Source organism: Arabidopsis lyrata (genome assembly GCF_000004255.2).
Source record: "Arabidopsis lyrata subsp. lyrata unplaced genomic scaffold ARALYscaffold_8, whole genome shotgun sequence".
NCBI classification, from domain to species: Eukaryota; Viridiplantae; Streptophyta; class Magnoliopsida; order Brassicales; family Brassicaceae; genus Arabidopsis; species Arabidopsis lyrata.
The window spans coordinates 12,724,706-12,748,670 of NW_003302548.1; the positions used below are offsets into that span (position 1 = coordinate 12,724,706).

Here is a 23,965-nt window from a genome sequence, read left to right on the forward strand (position 1 = left end):
ATGTGCCTTTAGTCAATTGGTTAAGTCCACTTGACTCCGCCTTTCCACCGGAGTTCGACTTCACTAAATCGCGTTACCCCGCGTAGTAAGGATTGACTATGGATCGGGTCTTGTTGATCCAAAGATGTCAAAAAAAAAAAATAGTAAATATACGATGAGTTGGGAAGCAAATGAAGAGCGACGTACGGGTTGCTGTTGGAGACAAAGTTCATACCACAAAACTAAACGATGCATAGAGGGATAGGTTAGGCATATGTCCATGCATATGTTACGTGTAGATTGAAAGGGAATTGAGATCAACAATGGAGATGGAAGTAAGAGGAAATAGTCACGTGCGAAAAAAGCAAAATAAGAGAAGAAGAAGATATAAGCGTCGAAAGGAGAGAGGATATGTTTCCTTTGTAATGAGAACATCACAACACTGTCTCTATTGGTACTTCTAGTGCACTACTTGTCTATGTTTTTTCTTTCAGTACTTAGGTTCCCCCACGATTTACACAATTTTCTTCTGCTCGTATTTACGATTTTGATGATTATTTACACATCTTTAGAAAGACATACACATGCACTAGATGTCTATTGTCTAGATATATAAGTATAACGCATGCATGATTCATGTGTGCATGAATAGACGGTAGGAAAATGTATACAATTCATTACATCTGCAAAAATCTTATCTTGAAGCCAAATATCGACTAATTGGAACGGCTTGCAAAATCTAAGAAAATGATCGATACGAAAATCTGATTTACTTACTTAGTAGATGAATTGTCATGCTTTGTTAGTAACCTATTTTTGCATAGTGTAGAATAAACACAAGAAAAGAAAATGGATATGACTTATTTATATATATAGTCTCTTCAATTTTTAATCATTTTATTTTGCCCCAATTTTTTTTTTTATTTTTATGTTTTAGCTAATATTAAATGAACAAATAACTTCAATAATAATTTAAATATATTAAAAAAAAAATTTAAAAAAATCACTACTCATATGCTAAAATTTATCACTACTCACTAGAACTTAGTAAATAAGATCCTAGTAAAAAAGCATCCATATTGTATTTCAATAGTTTATAATTTAAAGATTTATGTAATCAAACTTCTCATATTTTATTAAAACCACACATGGGCTATCTAATTCACACACACATATTGTTTTCGATTGTCATGATGATCATATTTCCACGTAAGCAGAGACAAGATGTAAAATGTCACTAGTTATAAGGAGTGGAGTGGGAATAAGAAGGAAAGGGGAAAAAAGGAAAGGAAAGGTATACATAATTTTCAAGTCGATTTTCGATTGATAATTACAGTGAGAGGGAGACAAGACATTGCGCTATACCTAATTCTAACTAGTTTCATTTCTAGACTGATGGACCAATCATATCACTTTCTACTAATATCTTTAGTTTGAGCTTCATAAGTATCTTTATCACAATTTATTTTAGAAATAAATTATGTATCAAAGGTTGTTGTTAGTTCAATGCATAATTTTTTAACCACACAAAGTTTCAAAAATATTCATAATAGTTTTTACTCCGTTATTATAACGATGCATGTACATAACATTTTTTTCACGGACGAAATAAAAGAGTAGTTCCTTCGAATAAATGCAAATTCGATACGTAATCAAGTGATGATAATCTATTGGTTTATCGATTTTTCAGGCAAAATATTGTTTCACGGTAAATGCATGTGGATAACAATTGTATGTTCCGAACACTAGTTTAAATTCCCTATATGATTTTCCGATAATCAAAGAAAATATACACTCAATTTCTCAACAAAATTACTTCTAGAAGATTTGATGATTAAATAAAGAGATAATCATAAATGGAACTTTGTACTAATTTGATCAGAATCTTGAGAAGAGATTTGATTTGAGTTTTGTTCTTCTTTTGTTGTTTTAAATTTCCACATGCCTATACTTTCGTTTGTTTATGTGACGCTTTTGTACGACAAAATCAGATTTGGATTCGTACTTTTTTTAGGTCAATAAATTCTTTTGTTTAATTCTGACCAAAAATAAAGAAATACTTTGTTTAATAAAAATGTAGGATAGAGAGTCGTACTTTGATATTAAAAATCTCGAACTTTGATATAAAATCTCTCATCTCAATTAACTCCTTTATGCTCTATTCAAATTTAATCCTGTATTTTTCTCAATCTACAGTTAATTTGTATTTATACTTGTATATACATATTAGAGTCCACACAATGAAAATGGATAACAAATAATGACATCAATATTTTGGGAATCCCCACCATGCCAAACTCAAACTCCATGTTACAAAACAAAACAAAAAAAATTCTTTATAAAATGGCATCTTCTCTTCATATTTTTAAAAATCTCTCATCTCAATAAACAAACACTAACAATGGTGGTCGAAGAAGATTCACGTCTCATAAATCTCCAACACAAGTACAACCCGACAATGCCCGAGGTACTAAATTAAATCTGAAATTTCTATTCTTAGTATACTTCTCTCTCAACTAGAGTCTTTCAAATATATCCTCTCTTATTATTTAATTTCTTTATTTAACATTTTTAAAAGGTGGTGGAGGAGATGAAGAGAATTTGGGACATAAGTTTCCCGGTGGCCGCCATGAGCATACTAAACTACCTAAAGAACATGACCTCCGTCGTGTGTATGGGCCGTCTTGGTAGCCTCGAGCTCGCAGGAGGTGCCTTAGCCGTCGGTTTTACCAACATAACCGGTTACTCCGTCCTCTCCGGTTTAGCCACCGGTATGGAACCACTATGTGGTCAAGCCATCGGTTCCAAAAACCCTTCACTAGCTTCCTTAACCCTCAAGCGAACCATATTTCTCCTTCTCTTAGCTTCTCTTCCCATCTCACTTCTCTGGCTAAATCTCACGCCTCTAATGCTAATGCTCCGCCAACAACAAGATATCACACGTGTCGCATCTCTCTATTGCTCCTTCTCTTTGCCTGATCTTCTTGCTAATAGCTTCCTTCACCCTTTACGTATTTACTTACGTTGTAAAGGCACCACTTGGCCTTTGATGTGGTGCACGTTAGTCTCCGTCCTTCTTCATCTTCCCATTACCGCTTTCTTCACGTTTTACATCTCTCTTGGAGTCGCCGGAGTCGCCATCTCCTCTTTTCTTACCAACTTTATCTCCTTGTCGCTTCTCCTTTGCTACATCTACTTGGAAAACAACAACAACGACAAAACCAGTTCTAAGTCTCTTTGTCTTGATACGCCGTTGATGCTGTCTGGTTCCAGAGACTCCGGTGTAGATGAAGTGTGGTCAACGCTGGTTAAGTTCGCCGTCCCGAGCTGTATAGCGGTTTGCTTGGAGTGGTGGTGGTATGAGTTCATGACGGTCCTTGCCGGATATCTCCCGGAGCCGAAGGTGGCGCTAGCAGCGGCCGCCATCGTGATCCAAACGACGTCATTGATGTATACAATCCCGACCGCCCTCTCTGCCGCGGTTTCCACAAGGGTAAGCAACGAGTTAGGAGCAGGACGGCCAGAGAAAGCACGTACAGCGGCGGCAGTAGCGGTCGGAGCCGCCATGGCCGTGTCAGTGTTTGGACTTGTGGGGACCACCCTGGGAAGAGAAGCTTGGGGAAAAGTTTTCACGGCGGACGGAGTTGTCCTCGAGCTGACGGCGGCCGTTCTTCCGGTGATAGGAGCTTGTGAGCTTGCCAACTGTCCTCAGACCATTAGCTGTGGAATCCTACGTGGCAGTGCGAGGCCAGGTATAGGGGCCAAGATTAATTTCTACGCCTTCTATGTAGTTGGAGCACCAGTGGCTGTTGTTTTAGCGTTTGTGTGGGGTTTAGGCTTCATGGGCCTATGCTATGGTTTGCTTGGGGCACAGCTAGCTTGTGCAATCTCCATTTTGATCGTTGTCTATAACACAGATTGGAACAAAGAGTCCTTGAAGGCTCATGACTTGGTGGGCAAAAACGTCATTTCTCATGTCGATCAAATTATTGTCAAATGCGAAGAAGGTCTACACTAACAGTTTTTTTCTGTTCTTTTTGTTCTTCATACCATCTCCATTTATGTCTCAATGATTTCCTTTTGTTTTTAAAACGTATACATTTATGTAAGTGTCTTCCTTGGACAAGGACACAATGTAAAACTTTATGAAACACAAAAATGTTGAAGATTTTGCATTATTGAAGGGAGTGGGTTCATGGATTGGATGATGAAGACTTATATGATGCGATGGCTAGTGACCATGACGTGAAATATATATTGGGTGCATGAGTGTATATAGAGATACCGAACCACATGGAAAAACAAGAGCTAATTGGCCGGAACACATGTGCAAGCATGTGCATGTGTACCCATACCAAAATAGGCATCATATTAGTGTCCTTGTAGCTTCTCGCTTCTTTTCTCCCACCTTAATTATCTTTCACAACAACTATAGCTTTAAGATCATACTTTCAGAAACCTTTAAATGGAAATATATTATTCTCATTTTCATTCAGTTCAATCCAAAGTAGTTTTAGATTTTTGTAATGCGAATAAGCAACTAGTATGCTAATGTGGTTAAAAGTAGATGAAGATATTATAAATTTGTATATGTCATTGAGATTAAAAAAAAATGTGTGATAGAAATAATCATTAGCAGAGAAAACTAATTTCAAATAATTATTTTATTAAATAAATTGACATAAATAATTTTCAATAGCATTATTCATTATATATGATAATGAATAAATAAGTTGCCTAATTTCATACCTGAAGCCGTTTCTTGTATTTGAATATAACTACGTACACATGGTCTTCTCCTTTTTTTGTTAAAACTACGTACATATGGTTGTAATAGATTTTTTTCATGAATTTCTCAAAGCAGTCATATATATATAACGTAGTTCAAGATTAGTACTGAATACAGCATCAAGAAAATTTGTATGTGAAATTTATTTTGTTTCGGTTAAGATTAATTAATAGGAAATGGTAAGTAAGTTTAAATATATTAGCCAATAAAATATGAACCATTCTTGGGTTCACCCCTCATTGTATTCACCTCCTTTGCTTGTAACCAATGATTGTGCCATGTCACATAATACTTAAATAAAAGTTAAAAAATTAAACACACAAATAAAACAAAATTAAAAAAGAAAATCATTAACAAAAAGATTGATTTAATTAACGCCGTCGTCTCTTCGTCGTTTGTGTTAGCATTGATACGTTAGGGTTTCGATTTGTAGGTTCATTAAAATTTATACGAAGCTTTCTTCTTAGGCTCCATCGATTTATTCCACGGCCATTGATACGTCTTCAATCGTTTGAAGAACCGTGAAGACAAGGAAAAGACGGCGACGACGGTTTTCCTTGGCAATTTTATGATCTTCATCTTCTGGGATCACAATTCTCCAGATCTCTTTAATTTTCCATGAACCTGCAATTATTAGCTTTCATATAATTTCTTATCAGTTTGAGGTGGTATAAGAGTATTACTTGGTTTGGTTGTCTCTCTTGTTAACCTGACTTTTTCAATTTTTGCTAGTGTTTCAAAAAAACATTAATATTGCTTGTGTTTCTCTTTCTAACTTGTTCAATTTTTCGTACATGTTCTTCTTTGAATAAACAGGATATGATGGAGCCTAAGAAGACAGCTTCGTATGCAAGTAAATGAAAACCCGATCTTTTCTCGACCAACAAGCTAATGATTACCTAACTGATCAGGTATGTTTAATATCTAGGATTTATGAAATGGACATAACTTAAACTTTCTAAGTTTCAGCATCATCAGATTGTAGCCTTTTACAAGTCACAATAGGAATTGTATTATGTGTATATAGACACACGTATGCGTATCTCGATATTCACACAATGAAATTTAACTTTAAAAAAAATAAAAAATCAGAGATGAACACTACCTGCAATTAGTTTTCAAATTTGTTATTGTTCTTTACCTATTGCATTTATTTATGAGCAAAGACAAAGGTATTTTAAATGATAAAGTCAACCTTATACCATCTTCTTGTCTCTGGTTTCTCGACGTCCTACCTTTGTAAAAGTCATCCGTTCATTTTACATTCTTCTTCTTTTTCTCCCAAGTGGATATCACTAACTAGAAATTTGGTTGAAGACTAATGTGGTTTGATTTAGTTTCTCAGGAGCTTGTTGAAGAAATTGCTTTGTGCTATATGATCGATCTGGTTACGGAGAGAGGAACCCAAATCTAAAATGTTCGTTGAAGAGCGAAACCTCCGATGTTCAAGAACTAGTGGATGATGGACGGATTCAATCTTCTATTTGATCGGAATCTCAATAGTGGTTACTAGAGTAGTTGTTGTCGTTTTCTATAAGTATGAGCTTGTATTGTTGTGAAAAGAAGCGTGGTAATGAAATGAGTTTATTCTAAGTGTCTTTCTCCAATGCTCTCAAATATCTTTCAAAGCAAACACAAATTCTAGAACAGAACAGAGTTATGAAGAAACGCTTTCTAAGTGATAAAGCCAAGTAAAACAACAAGAAGAAAATAATAAAATAATTTGGATGCGATTTTGCAAGAAAGTGATTTCACAAGAGAGAAAAGAAAAATCAAACTAGTTTGGTGCTACGAACGTGATTTTAAAAGATCATATTAATAAATAAAACATCATAGCTCTGTTTTGAATGATAACATAGCTTTACTATGGACCACCACGACTCTTGTCAAATTCCTACAAAATATAAAACTTTAAATTATTAGAATGATAAATAACTCAATTATAAATAATAAAAATGCAGTATTTACCTGGAGTAATTGTGAAAGAGATGACTCATTATGTAAGTTTCGAGTGGTAGTAGCAACAGATAACTGGGTATCTAGAGTATCAGTAGAGTCCTGAAGCAGTTATCAATTTTTTTCAAATAATTAGTATATATATAAAGTCACATTTCGATGAAAATTGGACATAAACTAAAACGAAAAATGATATACCTGAAATGATAATTGTTTCTTTGCTGTAGCATGACTTGATGATTTTGATGTACGCCGATTTTTCGTTTCAAGAACACCCAGATATCGACCATGGAGTCCAACTTTTTTGTTCTTCGGTCGTCCAACGGGAGCTTTTCGTTTTATTCCACGTGCATTTGGAACTTCCTTGTCTTCTTCTTCTTCTTCTTCTTCTTCTTCTACAAGTGCAACATCTGAACTTCGGGGCATCCATGCATTAGCTTTCACAAGTTCCTTTTTTTTTCCCTCCAATTTCTTAAGCAAGTGAAAGGCATCTTCATTTGCACACAACCACTTTTCTGAAGGTAGCAAGTCATATGAGCATTACAACCACACCGTGTGATTGGTTGTGAATAAGATTTTATGACCTTAGGTTCTTTCCTATACCCCTGTTTTGAGCAGACATAAAGAAGCCTTACTACCTTCTCTTGTTTTTTCGTCCTCCGTTGTTTCCTTACGTTGAAACCATGATTGCCTCCATACTGCTTATAAGCTATATATGCAGCCTCATCAGAACTAAACTCCATTCCAATACATAGTTCATCTTTTTTCTCATTCACTTTGTTTTCTTCTAAAGCAACAACCTCTTCAGTTTGAACATAATCGTCTTTGTTGGCTATGTCATCTTCTTCTTCAAATTCACTAACTGAAGCTTCGTCTTCACTTATTGAATTTTGACATAACAAACCAGATTCATCCGAGACTTGCAAAATGGATCCATAATGACTATCACGAACAATTTCATGACCATTTAAATGACTACTCTCCATTGTAATCTGCATTAACGATTTTAATATTAGCATATATATATATACTATATCGTATAAATCATATCAAAGACTACCTTATATTCAAAACAACTACCGTAATATATAAAATAGGCTATAATAGTTACTTTTAAGAAATCAGTGAACACAAAAATTGATGTAAATGAATCCAAGATTAAGATTTATAATCATGATCAACGTACCTCTACGGATCCAAAAACTTTTTCACTGTCTTTGACATCTTTAGATGTTGTTTTCATGTTATTATACGTAGAAGACTTGCTAGCAAAAATACCAAATTACAAAAAACCACTCATTGAAAAACGTACGGTGAAGCAAAAAAAAAGGTTTGATCCCAATACTCATCGATCGTCATAATAATTAACAATCTAGGAATTCAAATGACTGTGACCAGACCAAAAAGAATCTTCGTCATAAATACAAGTAGAAAATAACTTGAAATACTTTGACACAAAAATATTGGCTCAAGAAACAGACGGAAGAAAAAATCATTGTAATATATGTTGCTTTCTTAATAAATAGTGCATACAACTTTATAAGCTGATGAGTTTAAAATAAATCAAACTAGTAAGCAATTAGATGAAATCTGATAATTGCAGGTACATTAAAATTTATTAGTAAATTAAGACATTCCAAATTGTAGAATGACCAATTCAGAGACTGTGTAAAAAGGTGTAACTGAACATGAACTACCTTAAGAAGATCGAAGACCTTTTGGCAGATATATTTCTAATGAATTTTTGCACCCCTTTGCTGAAGTTTGTCTGGATGAACACAAAGTGTTGCTTTCCTGTAAGCTCACTTTATGGCTGCTGAAGGTATGACTTCTCTTAACGGTAAAGGTTGCCACTGTCGTTGCTTTCGGGACCGAGGATCTGGTTCATAACAAACAAAAACAAAAACAAAAACTTGATTTTGAGAAAGCTCTTGTTTTCTAACTTTGTTCTCTATGTTGTTCGGTTAGGAAAAGTTACGTATTGTAGTGTTGAGAGTAATACTCTTATACCACCTCAAACTGATAAGAAATTATATGAAAGCTAATAATTGCAGGTTCATGGAAAATTAAAGAGATCTGGAGAATTGTGATCCCAGAAGATGAAGATCATAAAATTGCCAAGGAAAACCGTCGTCGCCGTCTTTTCCTTGTCTTCACGGTTCTTCAAACGATTGAAGACGTATCAATGGCCGTGGAATAAATCGATGGAGCCTAAGAAGAAAGCTTCGTATAAATTTTAATGAACCTACAAATCGAAACCCTAACGTATCAATGCTAACACAAACGACGAAGAGACGACGGCGTTAATTAAATCAATCTTTTTGTTAATGATTTTCTTTTTTAATTTTGTTTTATTTGTGTGTTTAATTTTTTAACTTTTATTTAAGTATTATGTGACATGGCACAATCATTGGTTACAAGCAAAGGAGGTGAATACAATGGTTCACCCCTAGGGGTGAACCCAAGAATGGTTCATAAAATATTTGGTTGTAGTGAAAGTAAGCCCGAAGGAGATGAGTGGGGAGGGGATAAGGAGAGAGACACATTATGTTTTGTTTCCTTTGTTGTTAACAAATACTAAGACCTTTGAGGTTTGACGTTTTTTACCTCAAAAAACATCATTACCTTCTGTTCGTACCATAACGTGCCCTGCTTAACACGTGTTCCTTCATCTTTTTCACTGTTTTCTTTTGTCTACATCAACACTTTGGCTCGACCAATTTTATCTATAATAGTTACTATTAAAAGGAATTTGTTAAAGTTACTACTACCGATCTCTGGTCAATTCACGGCCGGGCCGGGTTTGCAAGAACGAAGTAAAGGCTCAAGCGTAAACTTGACACCACAATTATGAGTTTGTTATTGTTGTACAAAATAAAATCAATGGTGAAGCACTAATAAAACAACTTTACGTGTGAGCATTTGAGTGGATAGAGTTTGAAATGAAGATATAACAAGAACCTATAATAAAAGAAAAAGAAAAAAAGAAGCTATACACGTTGATCTTTGTCCTCATGAACTCAAAGACGATTGGAATGGAACATTCTATTTTGCTATGGAACTTAAGATGCACGCTAACAAAATTGAGCAAGACAAGGCAGATGACATGCACTTGTGATGACTTTAACCATTAAAAAAAAACGAAAAGACGAGAACACAAGGACTCGAAACATCCACAAGGCATAAGAGAAGAAGAGGAAGAAGAAAAAACTCAACTATATATTTTGAAGTTCCAATGTTCCATATTTAAAACTAGACCTGGATGCTCGTGGAATTGAGCCAAAATTCCATGTTAATATCCTCAAGACAAGACCAGAGAAAAATATCAGTAGAGAAAATCAAATAAAAGTCAAGTAAAGTGTCTGAACATTTTCTAAAGCAAGAAAGCCAATAGTCTGAACACAAAATCAGTGAACTCCCTGAATCATAAGTGACTCAACATATAGTATGATGGTTCTTTAATGTCGCCGGTTTAATACATCCCAATCAATCCTGTCCCTATTCGCACAAGCACAGGGCAAGCAGAAAGAAGCTTTTCACTCAAAAACTCAGATTTTTTCAGCTTGCTGTTGCATTTATTGTAAAACCGTCTTTTTTTGGTGAATAAATTTTACATTCATACAAAAAAAAAAAAAAAAAAAGCTTTTCAAACGCACTATCATCTCTAACAAGCAATATTGAGAGTCTTAAGGGCGGGAAGAAAAGCATTCTTAGGGAAACGATCAATTGTAAAGCGAGTCCCTAGGTCCAACTTAACCATCGTCTTTAGTGAAGACCACATAGTCGTATATGTAATGTGTTGAAGCGCGGTGTCTTGGAGCCTGATATACGACTGTTTACTTGAGCATACTGAGTTGGATCAACTCCCTTTTGGCATATTAGAGACAAGGTCTTAACGCGGGAACAAAGAGGCAGAGCCAACACTACATATACATCATCCAAGAAATTTATCAAACGAAATCTATCAAAAAAAAAAAAAAAAAAAGAAATCTATCAAACTCCTTTGATTCTCAACTGTGTCATCACTCATCAAGCTCAACATTTTGTATGATGGTAAACAGGTTCTGCCACTTCTTTGAGAGAACCAATGCTAAAACAGCTTCCTTTGCCGAAATAAAAGATACAATGTGACAAATGATCTCATCTGGTAGATTGCTGATTCTATCCATTATTTTTGTTGAACTAATTCAAATGGAGTGTCAAAACCACAATGTATCACCAAAGATGTAAGGACAAAAGACAGAAATTAGCTGCGAAAAGTACTACACTTTTGAGTTTGAGTTTAGCAAAGTTCTAAACTTTGAGCTTGAGAGGATATAACAAACGAATATGAGAAGCTAAAAAAGTCACTCAAAATCAAATTGATATTGAACCACAAGAGATGATTTAAATTTGGGCACATACCTCGAAATAGAGATGAAATCGACGGAGAAGTTTTGTAGACGATCACACGACAACACCTAAACTAGGGTTTTGGAAATAAACTCACTGAATTGGTGAAATTAATACGAAAATTTATGGTTTTTGAAAATAAAACTGTTCGGTTTTACTTTATAATAGGTTTGATTAAACCGGTTTTGAAGTAAACCAAACCGAACCTTTGATTCGCAAGCCTTTGACGTTTGATAGCCGCTGATGTGCACTGCGTGTCGTTTTTCTCGTAATAAAGTATTATTAAAAATCGGTTTAGAGTGGTTTCCTAATTTCCTCCACGACCGCCTCAAACCACAATAATGAAATCGAACGGTTAATATTGTACCAGTGACACGTGTTCTATTTTCTATCCATCGATCAAATGATTCAGAAGTTTTTGATTTTCAAAGAGAGAAAAAAAAAAATTCAAAATGCCCAAAAATCAGAGCAGTTGGCGCTTTCTTCCTCAAAAAAAACTTCAATCGACACAGTTTCTCTCTATCAATGGCGATCAAATTCGCATCACTGTTAACTCTCTTCTTCTTCATTGCAATCTCAATTTCAGAATCCACAGGTTCGTTTATGTTTCTTCTTTCTCTTCACTATCATTTTACTCGACGGGATTTGATTTTGAGTGTTTCTCTTATCGTAGATGAATCTGGTCTCCCGAAATTTACTTTCAGTTGGTCGAATGATAAGAACAAGTTCAAATCTGGAGAAATCGCTGAAATTTTAATCAAAGTTCTCGGAAATTTCGATAGCCATGGAAACGCTTCATTAGGTCAGAGAGCTTTTAAGCCTACGGTTACTGTGAATGCAAAAATTGGGAACAGTTCGTACATTTCTGGGGTTTATTTGGATCTTGGTGAAGATATTAGCAATTGGAAGATCTATTTTACTCCAATCATGGTTGGGATCTTCAATATCGTTATAGACGACGAGAATTTCAAAGTCCTCGATTCGTCGCTCCATTTCGAAGTCGAACCAGGTTCGGTTTCTTAAATTTTGGTGTTCCTCAAGTTTGAGTTTCAGAAAGTTACTAAAAAAGAGTTTTTATATGTTGTGAAGGGTTGATGTACCCATCTGTTAGTGTTGTTTCTTGGATGGGTCTTGCAAATGTGTTTGAAGCCGGGATGAATGCATCAATTTTGATTCTTCCGAAGGATGCATTCGGGAATAACATATCTTTTTCCGGGAAGGAGATGGAGTTTCAGGGGTTTTCTTTGTCTCTTCTTAATGAAAATGGTTCAATTGCTGCTGGTGTTCTTAATATCACACATATCAGATGGATTGAATCTGGTTATATCTCCATTGAGTTTGTTCTTGTTACTACTGGAAAATTCTTATTGCTTGTGGAGAAGGAGAGCCAAACATTGAATGGTGTTCCGTTACCTCTTGAGGTGAATTCAGGTGGTTTTGGTTTTGGTTCCATATACTTTTTCTCAGTTTCACAACGGTTATCATGTGGATTTTAAGCTTAGAAATCTTGTCCATGTTTGTTGGTTTTGTGTAGGACCTTTGGATGTTTCCAATTGTGTGAGTATATGGAAGTCAGAGTTAAACACATGGCAAATATTTTCCAAAATGGAGATCTTGTTACACCAGAAAGATCGATTCGGAAACCTTGTTTCTGGATTCTACGAATTTGATGCTGATGTGGTGGAAATAGAGACGGGTTTATCCATACCGGTAGCAGATTTCCAGTTTGAGTATGTAGAGCCAGGGATTCAGTTGATGTCTTTCAGCCTATCTGAACCAGGAAATTTCTTGCTTACTCTTTCTGATATGAAACACAATAAGAGCATCGCTAGTATGCCATATTTGTATACAGTATATATAGGTCAGTGTTTGCCTAAACTGTTCCATGGTATGATGCTTCTTGGTGAACGTTCTCTGTAGCATTTCTCTTTTTTTTTTTCTTGACAGGTTATTGTGATGGATCAAGAAGTATAGTTAATGGTTCAGGGATTAATGCTTCTATTGCTGGGGAGTCTCTTGCGTTCTCTATTTACTTGAAAGATGCTTATGGTTATCCCTCATCAATCCAAGTGGATAGACTTCAGGTCCGAATCGTACTAGAGACTGATTCCTCATTTATTTTGCCAACTATACAGCCAAGAGAGGCTCTCAATGGTACAAACATATTTTACTGATTTTCTTACTTTCATTATTGGTTGATGTCTTCACTTGTGGCTTACAATGATTTACTAGGGACTGGATCAAGTCACCAAACTGCTACTCCATTGTACGAGAAACATGGCGGAATAGTAAGAAGATTATCTGCATATGTGCTTATCATACTCGATTAGGCCTAGAGACTTAATGTAGTTTCCTTCTCGCAGGCTTCAGGCAGCCTACCAACTCAAGCGAGTATTTTTGACGTAACTTATACTCCAAAAAGGAGTGGGATCTATAGAATTCTTATATCATCAGGAAACATAGTTCTCAATGGAGGCCAGCCTTTCATTAAGGAAGTATATGCAGGTATCAAACTCCATACCATAATTTAGATATTTCCATATGTAGATTGTGTCTATTAATTGGGAAATGTATGTTCTCCTTGTTTACTCTTTCTTCTTTTAGGTGAAGTGAATGTGGCAGCATGTAGTGTGACCCAATTCAATGCAAAAGTGCCAAAGGAAATCAAGAATGACGTTGTGGTGTTGCTCTTGGATGGCTTCTACAATCCTGTACCATCTCAGTCATCTCGGTTAAAGTTGGAGATCACCTCAGCTAATACATCAAGTTTCACTACATGGGAATTTGTAGATAATAATGATGGGACATATACTGGTAGCTATTTGGCCATGGAGGTCGGTACTTACCGAATGTGCATATCTTTTGACAATAAACATATCGAACCTTGCCCCTTTGATGTTAATGTGTATAGCAGTAAGTCCACTACTTTTCTTCTTTCACCATATATGATTATTAGTTTGCATGTTTATGAGATTCTGCCATGGTTTAGATGGATACTTTCCAAGAGCGTATGATGATCCAGTCAATGTATGGGAAGATGAGTCAATATCTTTCAATCCACTGGAAAACGACTATTTTGCTGGCGACAATGCGAGCATGCTCGGTTTCTCACAAGTGAGGAATGAATGTTGCATTTCTTCTATGTTTTGCAGATAGTTAAAAATCCTTTGACGGTTAGAAAATCTTTGTCTTTAAACTGTTATTTTCTATTGGTTTTGGAATGTTAGCCAGGTCATGGTTCTCTCCTGAGAGATGGCAACGTCCTTAGATACACGCCAATCAAGGATTTTTCAGGAAATGACTCCTTTCTCTATACAATAGCTGATATCAATGGAAACTTAGCCGCAGCTACAGTATACATCTTTGTTCTTACTGCTCCTCCTCAGTTTGTCTCGTTTTCCGGCGGCTTGCAAGCAACTGAAGATCTAATCAGTCCTAGATATGGGCAAGCATTCTTCATTTTTTCTTTCTTACATAAGTTTATCTTAATAATATTCCACTTCACTTATAGTAATCCTGTTCTTGAATGTTATTACAGTGGCTTCTCTGGGCTGGAGATAAGCTACTCAGACCTGCTGGAGAACATTTCAGTAACAGTACAAGCCCTTTCGGGATCGGTCATTTTGTCTCCCATGTTGATGCAGTTTAGACCTCCTGCAAGTGGAAGACTCTCAGTTAGCAATGGAGGTGAAGATGGAAAAGTCTTAATCTTAGAGGGACAAATAGGAGTTATCAATCCCGCACTTCAGTCGATTCAATATCTCGGGTATGTATGAAACCACGGATACTCTCTGGCATCATAAGCGAGTTTCAGATTTTGCTAATTTCAACTTTGTTTTCTTTGGTTCTGCCTGCCTCAGAAATGAGAATTTTGCTGGTGTTGATTCTCTTCGGCTGTCCACAAAGAACAAGAATGGGATCAATCATCTGGATGTCCCAGTTTTCGTTGAACCCGTAAATGATCCACCGTTTATTAATGTTCCTCAATATATAATGCTGGAGAGTAATGGGAGTGAGTCACTTATCTTTCACCCGGAAAGACACAAGTTCAACTTCTCAGTTGGAGATCCAGATCTTGTTAATTTCCCTGGTAATGTTCACTCTTGGTCACTTTCAAGCTAGAACATTCCTTTTTTTGACTGATGAAAGCAAAATGTCAGGTGGTGAATCTCATTTCTTAGTAACGTTTTCCGTTGAAGTCACTGACGGGTTTCTGCTGACAAACTTACCGTCAGAGCTTATAAACTCAACAGAGCTTAAGTTCAAAAACATGTTCCAATGGCAGCCAATTCAGACTTACGCCGCCATTTCTAAACACGTGAATGTCAAAGCTAGTGGGATTAGGTTTCGTGGAACCATAAAGCAATGCAACGACCTTATGCAACAGCTGCTCCATCGCGTAAATTCCATTGTCGATCTTTCAGTTAAATGTTTTTGGTTCCTAATATGTATATTATCATCACAAATCTTGCTCAGGGAGGAGAGAACGGAGCGGTCTTGACCCTGAAACTTAGTGACATGGGGAACTATGGGTGCTTCCTAGACTGCACCGAGAGAATTTCATTGCCTCTTCATGCAAAAGCTCGCGTAAACCTCATTAGGAAGAGACCCTTGAGTTCCCTTGGAGCCCATGGTACGTTTATGAAACACTTGGTAGTGGTTCCATTCAGTTTGGTTTACTCTGTTTCATAAAAACCTTGCCAAATTATATAACCAAAAGAACTATGGTTTGATTTTGGTTTGGCTTCAATTAAGCTTTTTAGTTTCTTGATGGTTCTATTTGGTTAAATCTGGTTCTGCTTGGTTTGATTTTGTTTAGTTTGAATCTGTTTAGTTCGGCTCTTCATTTTAAACATGAAGATTATATTAAGCGCATATTTGAACGTACATGTAATAAAGAGTAAGGTGAGTGGTGTGGAATGGTCACTTTTAGTTTTGCTTGGAAAAATGGTTTGATTGGATTGGTATAGTTTCTTAGGCCTACCTTTGTCACTTGGTCGCAGTTCTAGGATCTGTGATTGTGGTGGAGTCACTCGTGGTATTCTCTCTCGCTACTCTGCTTCTGTTCTTCACTTGCAAATGTGCATTTCTTCTCGTACACGAGAGAAGAAGCGAAAAGAATTCGCAGAAACCAACGGTAACTAAAAACTCATCTCTCATGTATATTCTTACAGCCAGTTGTATCCAAGCATAAAGAGGTTACTCTCTCTTCTGGAGCAGGACAATGCCGAATTGTTAAACAGCAATGTTTCAACAAGAACAATCACTGGTTGTCTCCTAGAGAGTATCTGGCATCGCCATACGCAGCAGAGGTATATTTTGGGGGCAATGGTTTAATTGTGTAAATAGTATCCATTCTTGGAAATGTAATGTGTTTTGTGTATTTCTTTGCTGGTATAGACACATAGGTGAAACTTCCGGCAACCAGAGTAAGCAGTCGTCGCCAGAGATTAACATTTTCCGTTCGAGCTAGACAAGGCTAGAAGTTGATGAATCTAAGCCATCAACCAATGTCCGGAAGAATCTCATGGAAGAAAGGCAGAGATTGCTTAGGCACATATGCTTTTTGGTTAAGCTTTTGTTGTAAATACTCACTGATTCTATATTAATTACCATTTTGGTTAGCTACCAAAGTTAATACCAGATAAGATAAGCAACAAGTTGATTAAAGATATTTCCTCTTTTGATCCGAGTAGACTACAAATACAAAACATGAAACCAGAACTTAAATGTTATCACTAAACCAAACTGAAGCAGAACCAGTTTGAGTTCGATCAATTTCCCTCATATATGGAAAACTGATCGAGGTCAAACCAGACACTTCATTCGTTACATCAATAAGACATATCGCTAACCAAATTTAACATAACCAAAACATACATACAAATAAAGAAGTAACTAGAAGTTAATTTGAAAGAAGATGCAGAGAGATTATCTTCAAAGTGCTGCAATAGTGTTTGCAAAGTCGTGGAAAAAATCAGAGAATCGTAGATCATCTCCATCCAAACATCTCTGAAACATCAAATCTGAATCTTCAAGGCCCTCAAAATCAGACAAAAGATTTGGATCCACCAAGACATGATCATCAACAGAGACATGATCATCAACAGAGACATGATCATCAACTACAGCTTCGGAATTGGTCAAAAGAGTTGCAGTAGTAGTCTCCTGAAGTTCCTGATGAGTGTTGTTCGAAAACCAATCATCTAGCGATCTTTCAAAATTAGTCTCGAAATCAATATCCATCTCCAGATCATAATCCAAGTTTCCTTCAGGTAAAACATTGTTGTTGTTGTTATCCATGTCTTGATCATAATCCAAGTTTACTTCAGTTAAAGCATTGTTGTTGTTGTCCGTGACACAAAAACTTCCACAAATCGAGAGAATCTGATCTTGTTCTTCTGGGATCTCGTTGAAATTTGCAGGTGATTCATCAGGGACGCAACAAATTGCAGAATTACTAGACTGAAGATTTAGGGTTTGATCTGGCTCTTGAGTAATCTCGTTGAAATTTTCAGGTAAATCATCAGGGATGCAACAAATTGCAGAAGTGGACTGAAGATCTAGGGTTTGATCATGAGCTCCGTGGTCAGAAACAATTATTCTCTTCACGTTGTTCTTCAGGTCCTCATGATCATTAACTAAAGCTTGTGTACTGACTAAAGCTTCCTCCGCACGCAATTCCTTGAGATTACTCAACAACGTCCACATGGAATCGATGGCGTCACTAAGCTCTTGGGGATTCTCCGATCTGGGAAGGCTCTCGTTATTCCACCAAAACCCTAACCCTAGATTCTTACGAGTCAAACAGATACCAACGTCTTCCCTCATCGCTTTGTTATCCTCCTGAACAGGAACAGGACGTTGTCCGGAGAGAAAAGCAGAGACAATGCCATCAACGGAGGAGTGACCGAAAGAGTAGAAGGATACGTTGGATTCAGAAGAAGGAGGAGTCGCTAGGATAGCGATTTGTGCACCGGAGAGAAGACAAAGCTGAGAGGCTTTGCTAAAGAGACCTTCACGGCGTTTAGTGCAAATAGGCATGAGAGAAGTCTTCTTCGTAATCTTCTTGATCTCAATCTTCCTCCTCGTGCCTCCTTTTTTCACCATTCTGATTTTTCTCAATTTTCACCACAGCGAGAACTCAGAGAGGGAGAGAGTAGTGTTTTTTAGTTTTCTGCGTGTGGAGAAAAATAGGCGACAAGTCTCTCATATAAATAAGGAAACATTATCCTCCTAAACCGACTATGTATCAGTATCACAGCAAACCTATGTCGTCTTAAAACCAATTTGATTTCAATCGCTACCGGTTCACATAACTTACTAAACCGAGTAAACCATCGAACGTAATATTATGGTATGGGCGTAAGCCCAACTATCCACCAGAATTCTCCCCCTTTTTTTTCTTTTCTCTTATAAATAAACTAGTATTTTGACCCGTGCTATGAACGGGTATAACTTTTTTACTTTTAACAATTTTTTTAGAAAAACAACAATAACAATCTTCACAAAACACTATTAATATAAATTTAAATTTAATATTTAGGATTTGTAATTCTTATTACAATGTATTTGAAATAAATACAATCCGTAATCTTAACAAAAAAAAAATTCTCCAAATATTGATATCTAAACAGAGAAAGCAATTTAAAATTATCACAAATTTGAGGGAGAATTACAAAAGAAGAGTTAATTATTAGAATTGATGATAATCAGAGTTTCTATCTTCAATGAGAATGTCTTGTGGTTTTAATGTCTTTAACTATAAAGAGGGGTGTTGGAAGAGTAGAAAAAAAGAAGATGTGCATTGCCGTGATGTAATTACATGGATACGTTCTTTCCACTCTTAACGGGGCTCTGTTTTGACCATGACGAACTCTTCATGCGAGAGCTTTGCGTCCTCCAGACGATCAAATCTTTTAGATCTAAGTCCATCCTTATTGTTTCTCGCCAACGTCTTCATCGTTGTTGACGTCTAGTACATGTTTGATCTAGTTGTTTTATTTGGTCTCCGCCAACGATTGGGTTGTCACTGATTTATATAAGTGAAAACAGAGAGAGTTAGAGACTTGAGGAGTGAGGCTTCATGAATATATAGATGAAAATGTAAAAGTTAGCAAAATGCGATTTTAAAACTTATAACATGTACTAAATGTCTTAGTTTCAAAGATCAATATGCAATGTTAACTACAACTTACATTGTTTTCGAAAGAAGGCGGCCATGGATGATCCAGTTTGAGGTGTAAAGAGTTAGTAGGACATACAAAAACTTACGTTGTAAGATTTGGTCCAAATCATTTGGAAGATAAAAAGATAAAATTTGTTGATAAACAGTTTGCCGAGTAATTTTGAAGAAATAAATTAGTTAGTACAGTAAGTTTTATATTGGATCTTAAAGAAGTTATTAGAGGAAGTTGAGATCATGGAAGGTGGAGATCGTGGAGATTGAAAAAGAGGCGTTTTAACCGGAGAGGGAAATGATAAAATTGCTTATTAATTATTTTGTAAACATGAGTAGCTGAGTTGTCAATTAATCGATCATTTAGGGGAAAGGGTCTTCGATTTTTTTTTTTTTAAAACGAAGTTCGATTTTATTTTTATTCTGTTGTAATTTTAAATTAGAATAAAGGATTTTAGCCATGTGACTTGTGATTTATAAGATAAAGGATTAAAAATTGTTCTAGAATCAAGGAGTTGGATTTTTCCAGAGGAATATATTTAAGAGGGAAACACCAATTACAAAAGAAAATAGTATCACTTTTACGCAACGGTTACAAAATGCAATAAGTAAGTTCCAACCAAGTTACCATGTAATTATATACATCAGAATCTCTATGACCAAAATAACTACAATAGGACTATTAAAAAGCATGATTTAGCTCTCAGCAATATGAAACAACTAGAAAAGTTCAAAATACTATTTTAGGACAAATCATACATGGCCATGATACTATATACATTTGAGCTACACAAATAATATTCAATACTCTCAACTTTTTTTTATAAAAGGTTATTGGAACGTCCTATTGTTTATCTGGTCTTCTAAAACTTTGAAGATGTAGTTTTTGTGCTTACTATCACATAAGGTCCAACAACAAGACCTGGTTAACAAAAAGAGATTATCGAGCTTTTCATAACACTCGTCAATGAATAGATTTTTATCACAATGGGATAGTTAGTAAAAATTCCAAAATCACAAAGAAAGGTTGCAAGTACTTGAGGCAACTGTTTTAACTTTGTAATCTCCATCATCTCTACAAGTTCCTACATCAACATTGCAAGTCCACGAAAGAGTCAAAACAACTATGGAGACAAGGAAAATGTTTTAACATGATTTTATCATACGCAAATACTCTTTACCAAGAAGGAAGAAGAAAAAATGTAATGAAACTAGGCAAAGAAAAAAGAAGAGCACATCAAAATAGGGATTGAATATGATCAAGTCCAAATTGAATGTTTGAACAAGATTGGCTTAAAGAACCACAACCTCCCTTTGTTCATGTACCCACAATTGCATCAAAGTAACAATGCTTTATTCTGGAAAAGCCTTTTTTTTTACGACATTCAAACACATAAAAGGAAGTTTTAATAACGACAAAATCTAGAGATAATGATATGCAATGTATGTAATTAAACAATTCAATCTACTTTTTGAAGGTAAAGGATAAATGTATTGATCTTGTAGTGATGCATATTTGATACTCCTGTTCTTTTTCTTGGTCTCTTTGAGTCAACATAATCTGCTTCTATCTCAATCTTTTCAATCTCATGTTTCTCACAAAACAAAGAAACTTTCATCATGAGAGAATTTCACCCATCATCCCTAAAATTATGAAGTTGTCTCTTAGTTGATTTCACCAATGATATAGCATTTAAAATATATTGATCTCTTCTTTCAAGCGCCATTGACAAGCTCTCTGTTAGTCCTAAAAGGTGTATCATCATTTGCAAATAAAACACAAAATCAAAACTATGAAAATAGTTCAGGAGACCATGTGCTTGACGTCTTTTCAAGTCATCCACACCTTCATTCTCAATATACTCGAGAACCTCGACGATACAAGAAAACAACTCAATCAGCCGCAATAGAGTGTTGTAGTGAGAATTCCAACGAGTAGTCCCTGGTCTCTGAAGAGAGATCTCTTGATTCAACCCTGTTTTAGTACTGATTTCTCCATTATTAATTCCTTCCTGAATTTTTTTTCTATAACTCTCTCGGATCATATCTTTCCTTTTGCAAGAACCTCCCACCACATTCATCAACATAGAAATCATATCAAAAAAATCTCCAACATTAAAATGTTTTTTTTTGCAACTGCCACAACAACCAATTGAATATGATGAGCAAAGCAATGAACATAATATGCCGATGAGCTTTCCCTTAGAATTAATGATTTTAATCCATTGAACTCGCCTTTCATGTTACTCGCTCCATCATACCCTTGTCCTCTCACCTTTTTAATGCTCAATCCATATTAGCAAACAAACAATCAATAGCAAATTTCAAAGATGCTGCAAATGTCTCACTCACATGTGTAATACTCATGAATCTCTCTTTGACTATCCCACTTTTATCAACAAATCGAAACACTACCGCAAATTTGTTCTTTATCAGAAACATCCGCAGATTCATCTACCAGCAGACCGAAAACATCATGATCTATTTCTGCAATAATAGATTTGACAATTTCATTTGCAAAAGAATGCACAATATCTTTTTGGATCTTAGGAGAAGTCATTTGATTATTTTCTGGAGCATTATCTAAAATAACCTTACTCTTAACTTCGTTCTGATCAGCAATATACTTCAAGAGTTTCACAAAGTTACCTCTATTAGCAGACTTTTCAGACTCATCATGTCCACGGAAAGGTAATCCTTGTCGCAGTAAGTATTTGGAAGCATCAACTAAAACATTCAACTGAATTCGATACTCATTTCTTGTAATATCATCTTGTTTATGATAAGCATGCTCAATAGACTAACCTTGTTTCATCAAATTTTCACACTTCATAACAACATTATTGTGAAAACTATCAACACCTCCCACATGTTCTGAAAAACTCTTAAAATTGTTCCACCTAGAGATCCCTTCTGTGATAAATGCATCACTTCTTACGCATTTACCAGCACTATCTCTGAACAAGTAACAACACAGGCAAAAACCTTTATCTTTTTTTCACACTATACTCTAACCAGCTTTTAACCGATAAAACCAAACTGGATTAAACCGCCTCATTGACTTTCCTATCAACGTTTGTTTCAAAATATGCCCACGAGGTTGACAAGGACCTCTAGTTAAGTATCTTCGAATTACCTCATTTCTTTGATTTGGAAGATAATCTACTATTCTTTTTTGATCTGCAGGATCCCAAAATAAAACAATATCATCTGTTTCACTGCGAGGTGGAGATGGTTTTTTTGGGTTATAATACCTTTTCATCGCTTCTTCTGAAAACAGATTACGATTAAAAAAATGTCAACATTAAATAAACATATGACACTGGTAATTGTCTACGAGACTACGACTAATAATTTTTTTTCCAAAAGATTCATTCCAACTTAGAACATTATATATTTGAGTTTTTTTTTTGTTGAGTGTGGTTTGATAAACCCAAACCGACATATAATTTCGTTTAATTGTACAATCTAAACCCTAATCTATATTTGTAAACCCAAACCAAAATATAATTTTGTTTTATTGTAAATCTAAACCCTAATCATTTTTTTATAAACCCAAACCGATATATAATTTTGTTTAATTGTAAAAATCTAAACCCTAATTCAAATTTATAACCCAAACTGATATATAATTATGGGTGAACCCAAGAATTTTTCGTTAATGAATTTATTTGTTTATATATTTAGATTATATTAATTATTTTAATTTATTTAATTAGATGACATGGCAAATTTTAGTTGGTTAATTAAGAAGAGGTGAATGAAAGAGGTTCACCCCTAGGGGTGAACCCAAGAATTGTTCTTCTTGTAATTTAATTTAAAGATCTTTTTTTTTTTTTGAAAATTGTGTTAAGAATAATATTTTCTTGTCAAGGTTGGAGTTAAGGTATATGTAAATTATAATTTATTAATGACCTGAAAAATAATATTCGTATCAACTAAGGAAACGAGGAGAATCCGAGCATCTTCTTTGGACCAATGATTTGATGATTTCACTTTTGCTCTCTCTTTAGATTTAAAAACACCTAAAGAGGTACAAAACATTCTCAAGCATAGTTTACGCTATAAGACAAGTCTCAAATGTATGTTTTTGGATAGAATTTTATGATTTTAGGTATAAGAGAAATTCTTTTGAATTCATTAGAGCGCTAAAAATCTTGGATATGTAAACGAACAATTTCCAAGTAATGCTTTTCATAGTGATATTTCTTTGACATGTATCCATGAAAAAAATAACTCCATGACACCACAATTAAACCTTAATAAATTAGTATTGTTGAACATTGATATTTATTATTTTATTGATATATTAATTGAAATATAAAATAATATATATTTATTTACAGAAATATTTGTTTCAAAATTTGAAACATTATAAATTTTTTGTGAAATTTTAGAAAGATAATGTGAGACAATTTGATCCATACAAGATATGCTAATTTTACAGTATTGACTTGTTCAATTTAATGTTAATAAAGACAATGAATCTCATTTGTTGAATATATTAAAATACTTTATTTAGAAAATTATTATTTATTCTCGATTTTTCTTTCTTTTCATCAATCAAAGACAAAAAGAAGAAAGCAGTAGTTTATCGAGATATATGCATCCATAATGCATATATAATCCATAATGCATTTATTAGACAAAGGCAAACACCCGGAATGTCA

The 23,965-nt window shown here is 35.1% G+C and overlaps 3 protein-coding genes and 1 long non-coding RNA gene across 8 annotated transcripts; 2 read left to right on the forward strand and 2 right to left on the reverse strand.

Moving 5' to 3' along the window:
* The first annotated feature begins 2,085 nt into the window (after positions 1-2,085).
* Positions 2,086-4,179, forward strand: LOC9300038 (protein DETOXIFICATION 55). Its single transcript, XM_002863916.2, has 2 exons — positions 2,086-2,446; positions 2,558-4,179. Exons 1-2 carry the CDS (start codon positions 2,240-2,242, stop codon positions 3,995-3,997), a joined length of 1,647 nt encoding a protein of 548 aa, XP_002863962.2. The 5' UTR covers positions 2,086-2,239; the 3' UTR covers positions 3,998-4,179.
* Positions 4,180-11,537: 7,358 nt separating this feature from the next.
* Positions 11,538-16,740, forward strand: LOC9301787 (protein GAMETE EXPRESSED 2). 5 transcript variants are annotated; one of them, XM_021021757.1, is made up of 17 exons: positions 11,560-11,711; positions 11,790-12,125; positions 12,206-12,547; positions 12,651-12,977; positions 13,064-13,270; positions 13,349-13,404; positions 13,480-13,621; positions 13,721-14,029; positions 14,106-14,230; positions 14,344-14,561; positions 14,655-14,882; positions 14,977-15,206; positions 15,277-15,515; positions 15,593-15,749; positions 16,120-16,253; positions 16,337-16,428; positions 16,517-16,740. In XM_021021757.1, the coding sequence occupies exons 1-17, from the start codon at positions 11,642-11,644 to the stop codon at positions 16,587-16,589; spliced, it is 3,285 nt and encodes a 1,094-aa protein (XP_020877416.1). In that variant the 5' UTR covers positions 11,560-11,641; the 3' UTR covers positions 16,590-16,740. The 5 variants fall into 5 exon arrangements, with proteins under 5 accessions (XP_020877402.1, XP_020877406.1, XP_020877397.1 ...); XM_021021747.1 differs by having other exon boundaries at positions 11,559-11,711; positions 14,344-14,882; XM_021021751.1 differs by having other exon boundaries at positions 11,560-12,125.
* Positions 16,741-16,780: 40 nt separating this feature from the next.
* On the reverse strand, positions 16,781-18,503 carry LOC110227484 (agamous-like MADS-box protein AGL97). Its single transcript, XM_021021765.1, has one exon. The coding sequence runs from the start codon at positions 18,224-18,226 to the stop codon at positions 17,054-17,056; it is 1,173 nt and encodes a 390-aa protein (XP_020877424.1). The 5' UTR covers positions 18,227-18,503; the 3' UTR covers positions 16,781-17,053.
* A 469-nt stretch (positions 18,504-18,972) lies between these two features.
* On the reverse strand, positions 18,973-19,734 carry LOC110225873. The gene is made up of 2 exons (XR_002330018.1): positions 19,315-19,734; positions 18,973-19,148 (listed from the first exon to the last, which is right to left on the reverse strand). It is a non-coding gene; the product is annotated as an uncharacterized LOC110225873 (long non-coding RNA).
* Positions 19,735-23,965: the final 4,231 nt, after the last annotated feature.